The 17,187-nt window shown below is 40.2% G+C and overlaps 1 protein-coding gene across 1 annotated transcript; it reads left to right on the top strand.

Annotated features, from left to right (window-relative positions):
• Positions 1-783: 783 nt before the first annotated feature.
• Positions 784-5,838, top strand: spry1 (sprouty homolog 1, antagonist of FGF signaling (Drosophila)). Its single transcript, XM_053515412.1, has 2 exons — positions 784-1,512; positions 3,519-5,838. Exon 2 carries the CDS (start codon positions 3,574-3,576, stop codon positions 4,453-4,455), a length of 882 nt encoding a protein of 293 aa, XP_053371387.1. The 5' UTR covers positions 784-1,512; positions 3,519-3,573; the 3' UTR covers positions 4,456-5,838.
• Positions 5,839-17,187: the final 11,349 nt, after the last annotated feature.

Below are 17,187 nucleotides of genomic sequence, written 5' to 3'. Positions count from 1 at the left end.
TAGGGAGTCACAATATATATATATATATATATATATATATATATATATATATATATATAATTACTGCAGAGTATATTGCATTTATGTACTCTAGAATATTTTCATATTGTTGCCATTGGAAATATCGTTTTCATTACAGTTTGTGAAGCTAATATTATAGAACTTCTAGTTTAGAGTAGGTCATTTATACAGGTTAAAATAATGGTCTATTTGCTGTTTTGGGCAATGCTTTTTTTTAAAACAATTTTGATTTCTGTTGCATTATTTTTTATATATATTACTGTTCCTATATGTTACTAGTCAAAAAAAGAAAACACATTTTATACTGAAATAAGTGAATTCCTGCAAATTGAGCAGATAATTTCACATTTCTTTTGCTTTAAAACAGCTATTGAGTTAACTGTAATAGACTGTATCTGTCTGTTAAACAACAGCAACAAAGATCTAGATCCCCAACGTGTCTGGACCGGTGATGAACCCAAAGCCATTGAGAGGACAATAATAATCATAGGGGTCAATCAGCTTGTCTTCCATTCAGACAGAGCGGAAACGACCAGGCTTTATTGCGCCTTTAAAATCAGGTCCACCTTAAAGCAGGCGCTTTTAAGGTCGCGTGTGAACTGTAGGTTATACGTGCAGTTTTGGAAATGTGGACTTCTTTCTGTTGTTGTTTATTTATTGTTATTGTTAAGTGTCTTGTTGTTTTTTATAGTAGTGATGTAAGTATTGATCCGTATATTATAGGTACAGTTTTATATAAATTCTTGTAAAAGTAAAAAACCTCGTCGTTCAACACTCGTAAGGCGTTCCACCTTAAACGCTTCGCACCACATATTCTGTCCCTCTCTCTCCCTTTTGCTCACTCTGTCTACAGCGCGCGCCCTGCCCCTCCCCATCCGGCCAATGAATGAGGAGCGGATGCGGCGTGTCCGCTCTGATTGGCCAATCGGATCTCTCTGCTGGTTCTGTGGGGGCCCCAACGGTAAAGCTCTCATTCATCTCCGCGAGCCTCTGACGACAGAGAGAAAAGAGAGCGCGAGCGAAGTGAGAGGAACAGGCTCGCTTTTCCAACGGCTTTTTTTTAATGCTGCGCTGAGAAAAAAAATCAACAAGAAAAACAACAACTTATTTTCAGCCCCCCCCCAAAAAAATAACGAGTGTGGACTTAAAACTGTTTTTCATACCGGATATTACTTGCAGATGTTTTAAACCCAGCACTGTCGGTGTGTGAGGAGGAATTTTGTGTTAATGTTTTTATCGCGAATGGTTTCGTCGTTGTCGGGACACAAACGGGGCGCGCTTTTCCCTTCAGCTCGGCGTTACTGAGTGCGCAGCAGCCTCACGCCTGGATTTTAACCTTGTTTTTTCTCTAAAATACGGAATAGCCTGAGAAGTTCTGCACCGCCGTGGATGGATATTTAACTCCGGGGTTTGATGAGCCTTGAACGCTGTTCTGAGAGCGGTTTTGGAAGATCGGCTGATGGAGTTAACGTTATGGAGGATCGCGTTTAGGTGCGTATACTGGAAATCTGCGCAGCCTTTACGCGCACGCTTTCAGCTGGATGGAGAGGGCACGCGCAACGTGCAACTTTTTTTTTCCCCTTCCCTTCTCAATATGATGTTGTTTAGGTGCGTGTGAGATTTGGTAGTAAAGCGTGGGTCTCGCGCGACGTAAAGCGTCAAGCGCGCGCAGTTCGCGGGTGTGTGGGGGGATGTAAGCCTTGTTTATTTAGCGCACTTATTTCCTTTGCAAATCAGAAGTGTGTGCGTGCGTGAGTGTATGTGTGTGAGTGTAAAGCCACTCCGCTCCGAAACACCCCCTCCCCTCCCCCAGCGGGCTGCCTTTCATTCATAAGTTTTGACCCCCCTCCGCCACTTCCACTCCTTTTTTTTACCCCCTGCTTACACCCTTCTTTTTACCCTCTTCTTCCACTTCCCCCCATTTCCGTCCGTTTTATCATCCTTGCACCTTTTTACCCCCTCAACCTTCTTCACCCCCCACCTTCTACTGTTTGCTCTTTGTATTCCTTTTCAAACTATCTCTACCAACACATTTACCACACATTTCTTGTTTTTATTTTCATTTCTAGCAATTAATTTTTTCATCGGTTTATCCAAGTTTAGTTTTCTTTACACATTTTTTCCTTCACGTCATTCTTGTTTTTGATACCCCCCCCCCCCCTTGTCCCCTTTGAACCACGTTTCTTTACCCCCCACATTTCTACAACTTTTCCTATCTGTTTACGCTTCATGACGTGCCCCCATTTCCATCTGTTTTTACCTCCTCCTCCCCAGTCTCTCCGGATCATCCCAGGCCCCAGTTTTATGTTTGTTCAACCCCCCAGGGGCTATTTCATCTATCTTTCAGACAAAATACGGTGCCAAAACTCTGTAACAGAGTAACATGGCGACTAAAAACAAAAAACAAACAAACAAAAAAAATTGTGTATTAGACTTGGTTTGTTCCCGACCCAGTTAAGGGAGGAAGGAAATGTGGAGGAAATTTGAATGATTATTAATTTCAGATTGCACCACAGGCAGCTAACAACCTTTTGTTTGCACTGCTGTTTTGACTTTTTTCTTTCCTCCCGTATCCAAAAGCCCGAGTTAATGTCGGTGCGTCAACGTCGCAGGCCGTAAACTTTTCTCTGCTCTGGTGCTGATCTGCATGTCAATGTCGTCCAGCCATACACATGCAGATCGGGGACGGGAAGAGTTATTGAGCTGCGTCCAACATCTCGTTAATAGTCAACCCAGTCCGACGGCCCCAAAGAGCTTGAGTGTGTCGGATCGGATGTTTCGGAGCTGTTTTAAGGCAAACTTTTTTTAAGTGCAGCTTTTGCTAGAGGAAGTGAATTTGGAAATGTGAGGGTTTTAAGGACATCCTTCTATCTTGCTCTCTCTCCCTCCACTCTCTCGACCAGCTGCTCTTTATGAGACTGGAAAACCAATTCACACGTTTGTCTATATGAATACAGCCTCAATACAACCCTCACCTGTCACTCTTGCCATCCCTTGCTCTTCTTTTACAGCCCTGGTTGTAAAAGATTACTTCCTCTCAGCTTAGGACAATAAAAAGCTGCATGTAGGAGCGGTCAATCCAGCCAGATGATATAACTATCGTGGTAAATTGCAGATCACTGTAATATGCTAAGATTAGCGAAGCAACTTGCGAATAATCATGCTTTATTCCATTTAAAAAAATAATTTTTGCGTATCAGTCACCAGGATAAGCATTTTGTTCTATTTTCTGCTCCTCCCCTCAATGTGTCTAACTTCGTCTTCCAGTTGATTGCAAGTAGAGTCTGATATTAATAAGAAAAAGGCAACTACACAAAACGTCTTTTTTTTAGTGATATAACTTCAATATTCGGAAGCACAAACCCAAATCCTCACCTTTGAAAGTATTATGTACGGTAATGTTGTTTATCATGATATTGACACTTAGCCATCATATCCTCCATCCCTATGTTTAGAATCAGTGAGCTTAATGCACTTCCTCTGTGTCTTTCTGACAGGTTCTCCGATGTTCCCGGACTGCACCGCTCCACAAGAAGTTGTTGATTCGGTCAGATGGATCGCGGGGGCCACGTGGGCACCGTTCTCTCTCTGGATCAGATCCGTTCCATACGTTCCAAGAACGAGTACACTGAAGGCCCCGTGACGTCGACGGCACCTCTGCCTGCGGCGTCGACGCGGCAGCCGTCTGCGCCGTCGCCGTGGCGCCCGTCGCCGCCTCCCCGGACGCTGAAGCACGAGAGGACTCACGAAGTTATCGTGGTCAATGTTAACAATAACAATTACGGAAGCAGCAGCACCGGTGCTGGGTTCTCAAGTTCCTCGGGAAGCTCTCCTCCTTTTCGCCACGTGGTCAGGACACAGCCCAAATCGCAGACGGCACCTTTGCGGCCTCTGTTCCCTCCCTCGGACACTCTGTTGATGTCAAAGCAGGCAAAATCGAAGGGCGAGTCGTTGCTGTCGTCGTCTTCATCATCTTCCTCCTCGTCTTCGCACCAGCTGATCTGCGAGAGCTGTGGAAAGTGCAAGTGTGCTGAGTGCACTTCACCGCGGCCACTTCCCTCGCGGATGGTCTGCGATGGCCAGTGCGTGTGCTCGGCTGAGAGCGTCCTGGAGCATGGCACGTGCATGTGCCTTGTCAAGGGCCTTTTCTACCACTGCTCGAACGAGGGTGGAGACGATGCAGGCGACTCGTGTGCCGATCGGCCGTGCTCTCTGTCACGGCCGCGCTGCCCAGCGCGCTTCCTCTGCATGGCCCTCATGGCACCCATCTTCCCTTGCCTGCTCTGCTACCCTCCCTGCAAAGGGTGCCTAAAAGTGTGCCAGGTGTGCCACGACCGGCTGCACCGGCCCGGGTGTCGCTGCAAGAACTCAAACGCCGTCTATTGCTGGAGAGATGGGCAGGGACACACGCTCACACCGGGCAAGCCAACCTGAGTGGGACAGGGCACACAAATAAGACACTAACAAACACGGAGCCGAAAACACAGGCACTAACACACGCAGGATTAAGGGCTTATTATTATTTTTTTTGGCCCCATTCGGCTTCCACATTCAAGCTAAAACACGCAGAGCCGAACACGTGCTAACACCCATACAGCAGGGAGTTCAGAATCCATGCTCACATACACACACACACACACACACACATACACACACACTGAGGTCTGAATGTGTGCCAGGCATGTGTCTGTAATTAGTTATGCAACGTCAGGAAATTCAATCCTGTTATTCTGGATGCTTTGAAACATCATTGGTGCCACCGTGGGTCGAGGACCACCATGTCCTCATTTTTGCCAGCATGCCAGTCCCATAATTCTCTAGTGTGCATTGCATCAATATCAGACACTAGTGCTAAAATGTTGTCATATTGCAATATTAAAGGTGTCAAACGGCACATGCCTAAGAAGCGCCAACCTACAGTGCACCAAGGACAGACTTCGAGTCCCAGGACACTCAACACCAATCCGGAAGGAAGAGGGTGGACAATGCTATCCTGACTATGCTCTAAATAAGCCCCGCCTTTTCTTACCGATCTGCTGCTAAGAGGATTGGAGGACGAAAACCGCAAAACCACTCGTTTATCTGTCAAATGGCAGGTTGTAATTTTTTTTTTGGTTTTTTTTTTTTTTTTTTTAACAAAACCAGTGTTGGCCTTAAACTGACTGCGGGTCTGCTCAGCTACTCGACAAAGAGACAAAATGAAACATGGAACAGACAGAAGAATACAATATTATACATAAAGCGAGAGACAAACCGTACTGAATCTGTGAAGGACTGTCCGGCCAGGCCATAATACTGTAGCTGTTCCCAGATCGCCGTAGCAACCTGGTATTGTTCCCACACAGAGGGCTTCCCGTGCCTTCCTGCGGGTCGTTTCCATGGAAACGACCCCTCCGTCTGGTAGTGCTTCCGGACGGGCAGACGTTCGAATATATATACACATACACACACTTACACACTCCGTGGCATTCTGACATTATGTTGTTTGTTATTTTTATTTTTTTGTTTTCTCTCCCCTTTTCTCGTATTTTTGTAAAAAAAAAAAATGTATGTTCATCAGATCCATCAGAGGAATCCTGGCTATTTTTAAAAAAAAAGATACAAAAAAGAAAATGTCTGTTTAAAAACATTTGTTTTTGTCATTGTAAAAAAATATTTATTAAGTGAAGCTCTATTATTTTATGATATTTATTGCAAAACAAAGACAGTCTTAGATTTACTCGTGTCTGAATATAACAAATATCAATACTGAGAAATTAAAGGGTGACTCAAACGTTATGTTAACTTTACTGCAGAAATATATGAATTAACTAATAACATATTGCCTCCTGTCTTTATTGATGTGTGTGATTGTGTGTGAATGTAGCTCTCTCCCTCTCTCTCTCTCTGTCTTTTTAGATGCTAGAAATTTCCAAGTTTGTTCTAAGGTGTGTTGTGTGTCTTCCTCAAAACTTCAGCACCAACTTCATACACCATCTTGCTCACATTCTCAATTTTTCATTTCCTATTCATCTCACATTAGACCCCAGTGTTTCATTTCCCTCTTCATCACTTATTCTTTCTTAATGTCTTCATCTCACATCTTTTATTTATCGATCTATCGATCGATCAGTTTCCATTGAGCCATGTGTGTGTTTTTTTTAATTTATTTATACATTTTTGGGAATCCCAAGGACTGAAATATCAGAGCAGTCCCCACAAGGACAACTGTATAATAATAAATATAATAGTCGTCGTTATAAATTCAGTTTTTATTAAACACAGAAGAGGCACACTTTATATTTGGTTTCTCTGGATAAACTTAAAACATGATTTGAATGTAGATCCTTACACAGAACAGTATAGTGAGATAAACGTGTGTGCGGGTGTGTGTGAAAGAGATAGAGAGACAGATCAGGTCCATCTTGAGGCCACCTGTGTGCCGATCATAAACTGTATTATAATTGCCTGCTTTTATTGCTCAGTTCCTGCTGCTTCAACCTCTGACCCGGAGTCTCTGTCTCTCCCTCTCTCTTTCTCTATTTCTAAAAACATAGCTAAAGTTGTGTTTGGCATGGTTTTCTAAACTACCTACAAATCAAAAGTAAAAAAAAATAAATAAATAATCGGAATCCACATGCTTATCAATAATAATCTAACTTTTTCTATTAAAAATTGCTAATCAGACAAAAATTCACCTCAGTTTAGCAAAAAAACTAAACAAAGCATGCCGTGTTTAGACTGATGCTAACATTTGAAGTACTCTGTCATAATTTAGGCTAACAGTAACAATTTGCTTTTTAAATGAAGCTAACTTCAAGACCATAATTTACAGGTTGTTATGGGTCAAAGCTAGCGCTAAGGGTTTTTATGCTAACAGTGGCAAGTAGTTTATTAAACCAACATTATCTTAATCCTAAATCATATATTTTTACACTAATGAGGAGAATTACACTTTACACTTCAGGAGTCGAAGCTGTTGGGATTTAAGCTAATTTAAATCAAGCCCACCTTGCTATAGGTATATGCTAATGCTAACACCTTCCTGCTTTCTTTTTTTAACTAGCGTTTGGGATAATGCTAATACTTTTAGTTTAGAGTTAGAGAATGCAACCTTGCTCCTGACAGGTAAAATGACTAGTGAATATTATGGTAATGTACTCTTAAACATGTCAGTGGTGTTTAACTTAAATAAACACAAATCTTTTGTACAATTTGCAGCTCAATAAAATTAAGCAAACTGTGAGCGGCCATTTTAGGCCTGTGAGGAATCTGTGTTTTACAAGATTGTTTTAGGGGCTTAGACAACAGAACAGAGCTGACTCTCTCTCTCTCAAATGGAGCTGTGTGTGTGTGTGTGTGTGTGTGTGTGTGTTTTCTCTCCCCGCAGGAATGCACCTTTTGTCGCACTAAAAGCCTTTTGTGTGGATTTGTGGCCCATTTCCTGTCAGAGCTGTGAAGAGCCATTTGGCTTTCACACACACACACACACAGATTTAACCTCTTCACACACCCCATACACACACTCCCAGTTTTGAGTAGACATCATTCACATGTGATTTTAGACACACAAAGACAGCTAAATGCTTTACAGATGCATCACACACACAATATATAGCATACAGCTAATCTAATACACTAACACACTAATACAGTTTTACACAGAGTTGTAAAACTCAAAGCACACACAGGTTTTACACTCAGCAGGCGCTTACACGTTTTAAAGTATGCACATTCTCACACACAAACACAGTTCATAAATTCCTTAGTTGATCCAGTCAGTGTGCATCAAAAATCCCCTGTGTGTGTGTTTTTCTTTGTGTCTTACGCCCACACATTCTCTGTGAACGGAAAGAGAACTTGACTCCGTTTCCTCGAGGTGCTATTTACAGCTCTGACCTCCACACACACACACACACACACACACACACACTGGCTGCTGCGTGTACCAGCACGCTCGGAAACAGGGTGAGTCATATAGGAAGCTACACACATACATACACACACACACACACACACACACAAGCTCTCTCTTGCTGGCTAACCTGTCTAACCACAGAGAGCACACATACATACAGTATAGACATATTTGCACACACTTTCTCCCAGCTCGGAGTTCTTGAATAACCGAATCTCATTTTTCCCGTTATACTAGTGTGTGTGTGTGTGTGTTTGGCAGTTGCTTGCTTTGGCACACTTTGAATCTAACAACAATTAAAGTAGTATTAAAAAGAGTGAAGAAGCTCAAACAGGATTAATCACAATGTCTAAAATACCATGGAATAATTTTTAAGTTTTGTGTTTGGTGTTTTTTCTCTTTTTTATTTAAAGATCAAAATCAAATTTCAAAAAAAGTTCAAATCCCAGGACAACCCAAGGGCCGCTGAGCAAGACCCTTAACCCCGCAATGTTTAGCTTGAATTACATACATACGGTTTCACTGCATACAACTGTGTATGGTTGTGTATGTGACAAAGAATTTTTTTTATTTGAGTAACAGGCCAATAATAATATTTTTGAAATGTTGACATTTTTTAACTAATATTTTTTAACTAAATATACATTTAAGCCTCTATCATCATTTAAGCAAAAAGGTTACATTTAAATGATATTAATATTAAAGTCAATAAATGTTTTTAAGAAATTGTGGCTGTGAATGCATTTGTTTGTTTGTTTATCATCTTGATTAGTTATTTTTCTATTTATTTGTTTGCTTAATAAGTTACTTATTTTCCGTTTGTTTTTGTTTCTTTCATTTCAATCATTAATTTATTTTGATGATTGTGTTGGTTGTTAGCTTGATTATTTATTTTTCAGTCAATTTATGTTTTTGCTATTTATTTATTTATTTATTTATTTATTGAGTTTGTTTGTTAATATAACATTGTCAGTTTTTTTTATTTAGAAAGTCAAAAAGAATATGTGGTTATGAGGAATGAGCTTTGTTTGTTTGATTGATTTTTCTAATCTTTAGTATTTTAAAACAGAAAGTGTGTTTATGGTGATCTGCCAGAAGTGATTCATATAAAATAAATCATTACAAACATTATTTACAAGTTAAATAAGAACATATTTATGGCTAAAAGGTGAAGTGAAAACTAAATATATTAAGCTTGGTTATTAAAGAATTAAAATCTTTGTTAGTTGGGTTTTTTGGGTTTTTTTTTTTTGGGGTGCCCGTGCAATCCTTTTCAGTTTTCAGGTTGTGAGTTCAAATCCCACTTCTGTCTAAACGTTCGCTTTTAGCAGCTTAAACTGTCTCCTCTCTGAGCTGTTAGGATAAATCCTGTCTACCAAATGTACATGTAAAGAATGTGTTGGTTTCTGTTCAGTAGCCGAATCATTTATCCGTTGAGTCGCTGGTTGAGTTCCTTTGTGTTGCTGAGCTGAGGACTAAAGGTTCAGGACAAACAGGAAGTGAATGTGGAAGAGGTTCTCTTGGTTCTCTTTCGTAGCCGTACATAGTTGGACACTTTTTTCCTCCTGAGACTGCAGGAGTGTGTTGCCCTCTTTTTTGTGTGTTTGGTGAAATGTTGAATCTGTTGGCCGTTAAGTCGTGTGTTGGGCCGCTTTGTGTTGGTTTTGGTTGCGGGAACATTTGCTGCTCAGCATACAAAGCGAGGCCGTGTGAGAGGCATTCACAGTTCACTTCGATTCACTGGGTCTCTCTCTCTCTCTCTCTCTGTCTATCTCTCTCTCTCCTGCTGAATGAGTTCATCCTGAATAGGCCTCAGCTTCCGTCTTTACCGTGTGTGTGTGTGTGTGTGTGTGTTCTTCTCATTGATTCAGTGATTCCTTTCATCAGTGTGCCCTGATTGATCACAGCCTCTTCTGCAATCTATACAGGAAGTATTTCACAGCTCTACACACATACAAAAGGAAAGATGACTGATGTGGCCTTCAGATAACATCTCGTCAAATTCAATCAGAGAGAAACGTGCACAGTGTGTGTGTGCGTGTGTATGTGTGTGTGTCACAGAGAGAGAGAGAGAGAGAGAGAGAGCAAACAAAAGCATTTCTTTGGTGTTATCATGGAACAACACTGTTTTAAACAATGCCCCCCATCTCCCTACCTGGGGCTATTAACCCCAACAAGAGCCACTTCCTGTGCTATTTATACGTAAACGCCATGCTCTAGCCTTGCAGGACAAAGGAAACGATCAATACACCCTCATCCCACATCATACACCAGCTTCTACTTTTACATGCTGACAGAAAGGCTAATTTGATAGAAAGGCACATTTCATCCTTTTTTGTATGTGTGAATTTATCCAAATGTCCAAAAACCCAAGCTTACTGTGGAACCGGAGTCAGTCCCATCTGTCAGACAGTTATTCTGTGTGTAATCGATCTCAGAATCTTAATTAGCTAGCTGAAATGCTGTGTTTTAGCACAACTCTGTGTTAAACTAGCGATCTGCATTCTTTAAGTATCTTAACCTCTTGCTAAACTACTCTCTAATTAGAGAATAATAATTTTCATAATATTAGTTTGTTTGATATCATATTTCATGTAACAGACTGATAATAACCAAGAGCCTAGTCCATTGGGTGTTTATCTAACCTTTGTGTAAGTCTAGCCAGCTAGCTTCAGTTCTAATTGTTTGTTTGGTTAACATATACCAGAAAAGCTCCCCTGTTCAGCACTAGCTTGATTTCCACATTTAATTTCAGACTTCTTAGAACTGTTAGCTAACCAGATCCCATTCCTGTTTAATTAGCATTCTAGCTATATTAGATTCCTTGTATCTATGAGCAGTTTGCTGGGTAATGATTTAGCCAACACACTTCACAAGAACAGCTTTTTTTTTTCTTTTTTTTTTTTTTGAAAAGTTTAAAAGGATCATTCCTTTGGGTATCTGTATTTACCAAGCAAACTAATTTAATTGTATGTAACACCTTGTTTATTGGAATCAGCAGATATCTAGGTGTTTGCTTTGCTAGCGTGCTTGAACGACACACCCTCTATATAATGCTAGCTAAATAGCTATGTTAAAAAAAAAAAGCTTTTTGAAATTATTATAAACTACTGTGGTGTGTAGTTAAAGGCAGTAAAAAAGTGAACACGGTATGTAATTTGTGGTTTGTCCGCAGTGGGCTGATTGATGATGATTATCATATTTTTAATTGGGACTGAACCCTAATACCGTATCGCTATAGATCTGTCAATGATTTATTTATTTATTTGTCAGCTTTAAAAAGATGAGGAATTAAATTAAAACCTTGAAAACTCCTTTATTGTGTGTGTGTGTGTGTGTGTGTGTGTGTGTGTGTGTGTCGGAAGAAGGGGATTTTTCTTTTTCTTTTAAAGATTAGACTATGTATTCACCCAGATGGTTCCTGTCTACTGGTCTTTTTTAGTTCACTTCCTTAACTCCCACCCCATCCCCCTTGCTCTCTCTCTCTCTCTTTCCCTCTATCTATATCTCTTTCTCTTTTAAAGGCCTGGAAGTTGTCTTTTATTGCCCAGTTGTTCGGAAGTGACCTAGTGCCCTTGATTAGATAGGGCCGCGTCCTATCGGCCTCAGTCAGTTACAACTGTCTGCCCCTCTCTCTATCTCAGCATGGTTGCTTCTGTGTATGTGTGTGTGAGTGTGTGCAGGGAGGATAACAATGGGGGCTTTAGCGTGTCCTGCTTTCTGGTCAAGAGAGGGTGAAAAAGAAAGAGAAAGGGGAAGGGAATTGACAAAGAATGAGGGAGAGAAGAGAAGAAGAAAGGGAGGCCAAAGACAGTGAGAAAGCCAACATACGATATTCGTAGTGCTCCACGGAGTGAAAGTGATGTTAAATACAAACAGGAAGTATTTGTGTGAGCTAAAGTGTGTTAGGATGTATAAGTTGTGATGCAAAATGCAAAGCATAATGTGTTTGAAAGTATTTTTTAAGTACGAAAGTTTAGTTGGACGTGTATGTATATGTTTAACTATATGAAATAATTTACACGTGTTTAACACGCCTACTGTGTGAAAGGGTATATGAGTACACAATGTGCCAAGGTTTTCAAGAAGCAAAAAAGGCTCTGGAAGATTGATGCTTGGTTCTGAAAAAGTTCCAGCTCCAATTCCTAATTTCCTTAAAAGCTTGAAACAAAACCATCAGCAGTCAGGAAAGTGTAGGAACACAGTATTGCTGATTACACTAATCCTCTGCAAGCCTTTTTCATCTGACTGTCTTAGATCTGACTCACTCTCCCCCGAAAAAAACCCACCCCAATCCCAACCCCGCTGCCCCAACAGGTGAGTTTTTCAGATGCTAGATAACATCCTGCTATTGACTCTTTATTGATCTGAGCTGTTGCTTTTCAATGAGCCTGTTCTTTAAAAGAGCCCTAAAGCTAATCACAGCCATCGCTCTTTATTACCCTGCAGACCCTAGGGGGAGTGTCTGTGTGAGTGTGTGTGTGTGTGACTTTGGGTTTCAGGGAGGGGTGATGGGGCTTCATTTCCTGACGGATCAAACACCTCTACGGGTGGTTAATTTATTGGCCTATTCATTCCGACAGTGCTGATTCGGCATTAAAGGATGCTGTGATGGGTTTAGACTCCTGTAGGAATTCCAAAGGGAACGTGTTTCAGGTTTTGGATCTCTTTAGAATTTCGAATTTGATGATAATGCAGTATACGTTAAATAGGATCCCTGTTTTGACCCACAGTGTACAAACAATGGTGAGGTATTCACAAGTGTGTGGTTTGGGACACGTCTTTAATGGATGGGTTATGATGTTTATATGGCCAGTAAAGTGAGTAAGAGTGTGTAGTTGTCGAGTAAACATGTCTACTAAAGACTAGTGTCTATGCAGTGTATACAGTAAATAAGATGTGTGGTTTGGGACGCATCCACAAGTCTTTTGTGTGGTCTATATAATGGAAAGGTTCTGTTTTTTGGGACATGTCCACACTAGTGTCTGTGTTGGAGATACAGTAAATCAGATATGTGGTTTGAGACATGTCCAGCGTGGAATAATAATAGCGAAGGAGTCATGCATGCTAGAACTGACAGGAAGTTTAGGCTAAAGGATGCATGCTATCTAGGAGAAAAATATAGTTAACATTTTTTGTATTCTTTTGAACAGACATTCTCTAAGGCGAAGATTTACGTGGCTAGCTAACGACGGGACCCTGAGAATCAGAGCCCAGCTTCAATAGTTTTCTCATCCTACTCTGCACACACACATGCACTGTATATACCTCCACGGAACCACATCGAGAATATTTAGGGCCCTCGGCTGTGTGCAGATGAATGCTTTGCAATGGAGAAGTGGAAGCTAGGGCACCAGACGCACACACACACACACACACACACACACACACACACACACACACACACACACACACACACACACACACACTTTGAGTCGAATTTCAGTTTGGCTGCTGAGCACGCTGTCCACGCTTCAGTGGAGCTGAATGGAAAAGTCCGGAGAGCAGGAAGTTTTTGATTAGCGGTTTGCCTGGAGAGAGAGAGAGAGAGTCCAAAGTCCTTGGTTGGATCCCCGCCCACTCTCCTTCTGCAGAACGTATTTAAATTTTTGGGTTTTCAAATGAAATGGACATGCTGCAGTCGTCCAAACCGATCCCCTCTCCTCCCCCTTCTTAACCACATCCAGCTCAGCAGGAAAAAACATTAAGCGCATACGGATCAAATGTCTTTAAATTGGACTAGTGATCTCCAATCAACTCATATAAATCATGTTATTTAAGGGAACGGTTTAACTAAAAATGAAACATATACAATTTCCCTCTTAGGCCGAATGTGGGCACAAAGCACAGAACATGATTGCTGTCTGAAGATTGCTTCTTCCGCGAGAGACTGCTGTCCCTAACAAGTAAACTTACCTCAGACCATGCTGTCAAATTGTTTGGTATCTCAAATAGACTTTCTGATACATATAAACGCATGGTTCAACAATTCTTCAGTTCCACACTTACAAGTTTCCAACTTGTAGTTAGCCTCCGTCTTACATTCTGACATTCTAAAATAGAATAAAAAGCACAAACATATATGGATTTATCTTATCCTGTTATATACAACTTCTTCTTTCAAGTATATAGATACATTATGAAAACAAATAAAGCTTGGAAGGTTGTAGCGGTGGCTTAGTATTTAGTACTGTTGCCTTGCACCTCCAGGGTTCGATTCCTGCCTCGGGTCTGTGTACATGAAGTTTGCATGTTCTCCCCAGGTACTCCGGTTTTCTCCCACAGTCCAAAGACAGGCAGTTGGCTAATCTGTGTTCCCAAATTGCCCGCTGCGTTTTAGTGGGTATGTGTCCTGCTATGGATTGGCACCCCATCCATGGTGTACCCCGCCTCATCCTCATCGTCTCCTGAGATTGGCTTCTGACACCCCATGACCCCGTACACAGGATGAAGCAATATAGACAATGGGTCAGTAAGGTTTTAGAAAAGTTTGGTCATATGTCTCGTAAGTGTACGTAACTAAATCAGAGAGCTTGCTTTGCTAATCTGTGCATTTTCAACACTGATTAACTTATTATTTAATTTGTGTTTATCCACATAGCTTTATAAGCATTTTGATCCCTACATTAGAAATAAGTTGTTAATACAATCACCAGAGACAAATTACAGGTAAAATGAGTGACTTTACAATAGCTAGTGAGAATGTAAGGCTGATGTACTCGTTATGTACATTTGTAGCTCCAGCGCAAAGCAAATCGCTAAGAAACATTTAGGAGTTTTCTTACTTTCTTAGGCTACTCTACTATGTGCTAATTGGAGCAGAATACACTGATCTTGCTGTAGGAAATGTTTTTTTCCTCGCTAATCTCTTTAAATGTGGAGTGTGACGATGTGGATTAGGTAAACGCGTATTCCATGCTGATCAAAGACTTCATTCAAATCCCAGTCGTTAGATGCTCTTTTTTGGAATTGCTCATTAACTGTGATGAGTCTTTACCTTCCTTATCCTAACGATCATGATAATATATAAGGGGGATTCAAGTAAAAAAAAAAAAAAAAAAATAGAACACAGTTTTGAGATTAAAACCTCCCTTTATTTCGGTCTCTAATCCCCTGCTCAACTAATGCATTATCACAGCGTTTCACTGGTGCTGGAATACCATCAAGGTTGAAAGTTTTCTCAATACACCGGAGCCATGAGCAGACTGCCTGCCTTATGTCTGAAATGCTGGCCTCCCAAGAACTCCTGTAATTTCCCAAACATGTAGAAATGGCTTGGAGCGAGGTCAGGACTGTACAGGTGAGGTAGCAATATGTCCTAGCTGAGTTCCACTAGCTACAGACAGTTGCATCTCTTTCACGAGTAGGTTTGAAGTTATCCATAGATTTTTAAGAGTTAAGCATTCCACCTGCTGAAAGTTTAATGAATTATCATCCTTATGGACTTGTGTACAATTTTTGCACCATTCATATGTTCTACTTGGCTAAGAATCTTATCACTGTGCTGTGTTTAAAATCATATCAATTTGTATTACGTTTTCATTCACAAGAAATTTCATCACAAGTCAGGTTGGACTTGAATGCCTCGGTATGAATCTGCCAGGAACTTTACCTGAAATAATCGCAAAATCAGCCAGTACTTAATTAACTAAAGAAACAGTTTATTTTTATTTGGTGTAATGAAGCTTTAAGAACCTCGGGTATAATTTGTGCAATTTGTTTTTAAAGGAAATTAGCTACTATGTTTTACTGAGCATCCTCTAGAACCAACCACAGTGCACCTGTTTCTTTATTGCATGCAAAACCTGGCAGTTTTCATTTTGTTTTTGTTTGTTTTTGCCTGAAAAGTGTTCACTTACATAATGTGCTGCTTACTTTTCTGGCAAAAAAACCCAACAACTCGTCTCCAGGCATAATTGGATAAACAAAAATTTATAAAGTTGTTTATGAAAACTTGATAATAAATTTTACTATACTATACTAGACAATACAGTTCTGCCGTCCTGGCATATGAAATAATATTAATTTAAAAATTCCAGGTACAACATTGTATTATTTGAAAACCCTAAACTACAATGATTGCAGGTAATCGTTGGTGTTTTCCATCTAGCTCTCTTATACTAAAAAGTCATGAACAGCAATTTTTAATTCGTCGTTACTTAATTACATAAAACATTGGTTCTACAGGAAATATTTTGTACCCATGTCTCTTTTCTGTTTGTCTGATAAATTCCCTGTCCTGAACATGGTCTCTAGTTTTGTGTGTATCTTTGTCCTGGCTGTAATTTGGCCTTGTTGGCTCTAAGCCAGGCAATGCATTCACAACAAAATCACTGATCTCAGACCTGTGGGCATTTCTAGCTTACACTTATCTTTCATCTTTGCATGCTGATTCCAGGTCAGCAGTTCTTTTGTGATTTTTTTTTCTTCTCTAAAAGCCCTAGGGGCAGCAAGTATCAAATGTCCTACTGCAACTGATCCAGGATCAGATTTAGCTATTATTCTCTAATTGACATGATTATATGTGAGAAAGAGCACTGATCCTCGATCAGCCGGGAGACACTTTGTGAAAGGTCTGCTCTCAGGTTTCAGCTTGTGAGCGGAGACAGGAAGTGTGTATGTGGTGTTTGTGACCAAGGCTACTCTTATTACTGCCTCTTCCAAAGAAAATGCGCGCTCCTGTTCTTTTCTGTGACGGTGAAGCTTCTTAGCTTTCACAATGTAGAAAAAAGCTACCATTTTCTTAGTTTTGTTTCCTTACACAGATTCCACTTGTAAACAAGTACAGAGCACAATACTACTGTTTCCTTGTTATACGACTTACATTCCAATATTATCACACCCATGGCTATAATTAATGATTACATCATAATGTCATGTATTTATTTTATTTCATTAAGTATACTCCACCCTTTAAAATTATTTACTCTTGAGCATCTTCCACTTTTCCCCAGCGATAATAATTACTCTGTAATTACATTTGTACTGTACAATTAATTATAATTACTTGCTTATAGGATTAATTGTTCTTTTTCATATCATTATCAATGGCTTAATAATTATAGTTATATAATGCAGCTCGAAGTTACACAATGACTCAAATTCCCGGTTCCTGTAATAAAATACCCATATAAATATAATAATACTTAGATAATTAAGTCCACAGAAAAATCATTACTCAATGACTGAGGAATAACAGGCAGCCTGAAAATCCTGTTATATTCATTCAGAGTGTATTCATTAAAGGAATGTTGGAGTCTTCAGAGTAA

This window comes from Clarias gariepinus, chromosome 16 (genome assembly GCF_024256425.1).
Source record: "Clarias gariepinus isolate MV-2021 ecotype Netherlands chromosome 16, CGAR_prim_01v2, whole genome shotgun sequence".
In the NCBI taxonomy this organism is placed as follows: Eukaryota; Metazoa; Chordata; class Actinopteri; order Siluriformes; family Clariidae; genus Clarias; species Clarias gariepinus.
This window is presented reverse-complemented; position numbering and strand designations above follow the sequence as displayed.

Excerpts from the sequence above, each read along its gene's own strand:
- spry1 (XM_053515412.1), top strand. The coding sequence starts at position 3,574 with ATGGATCGCGGGGGCCACGTGGGCACCGTTCTCTCTCTGGATCAGATC.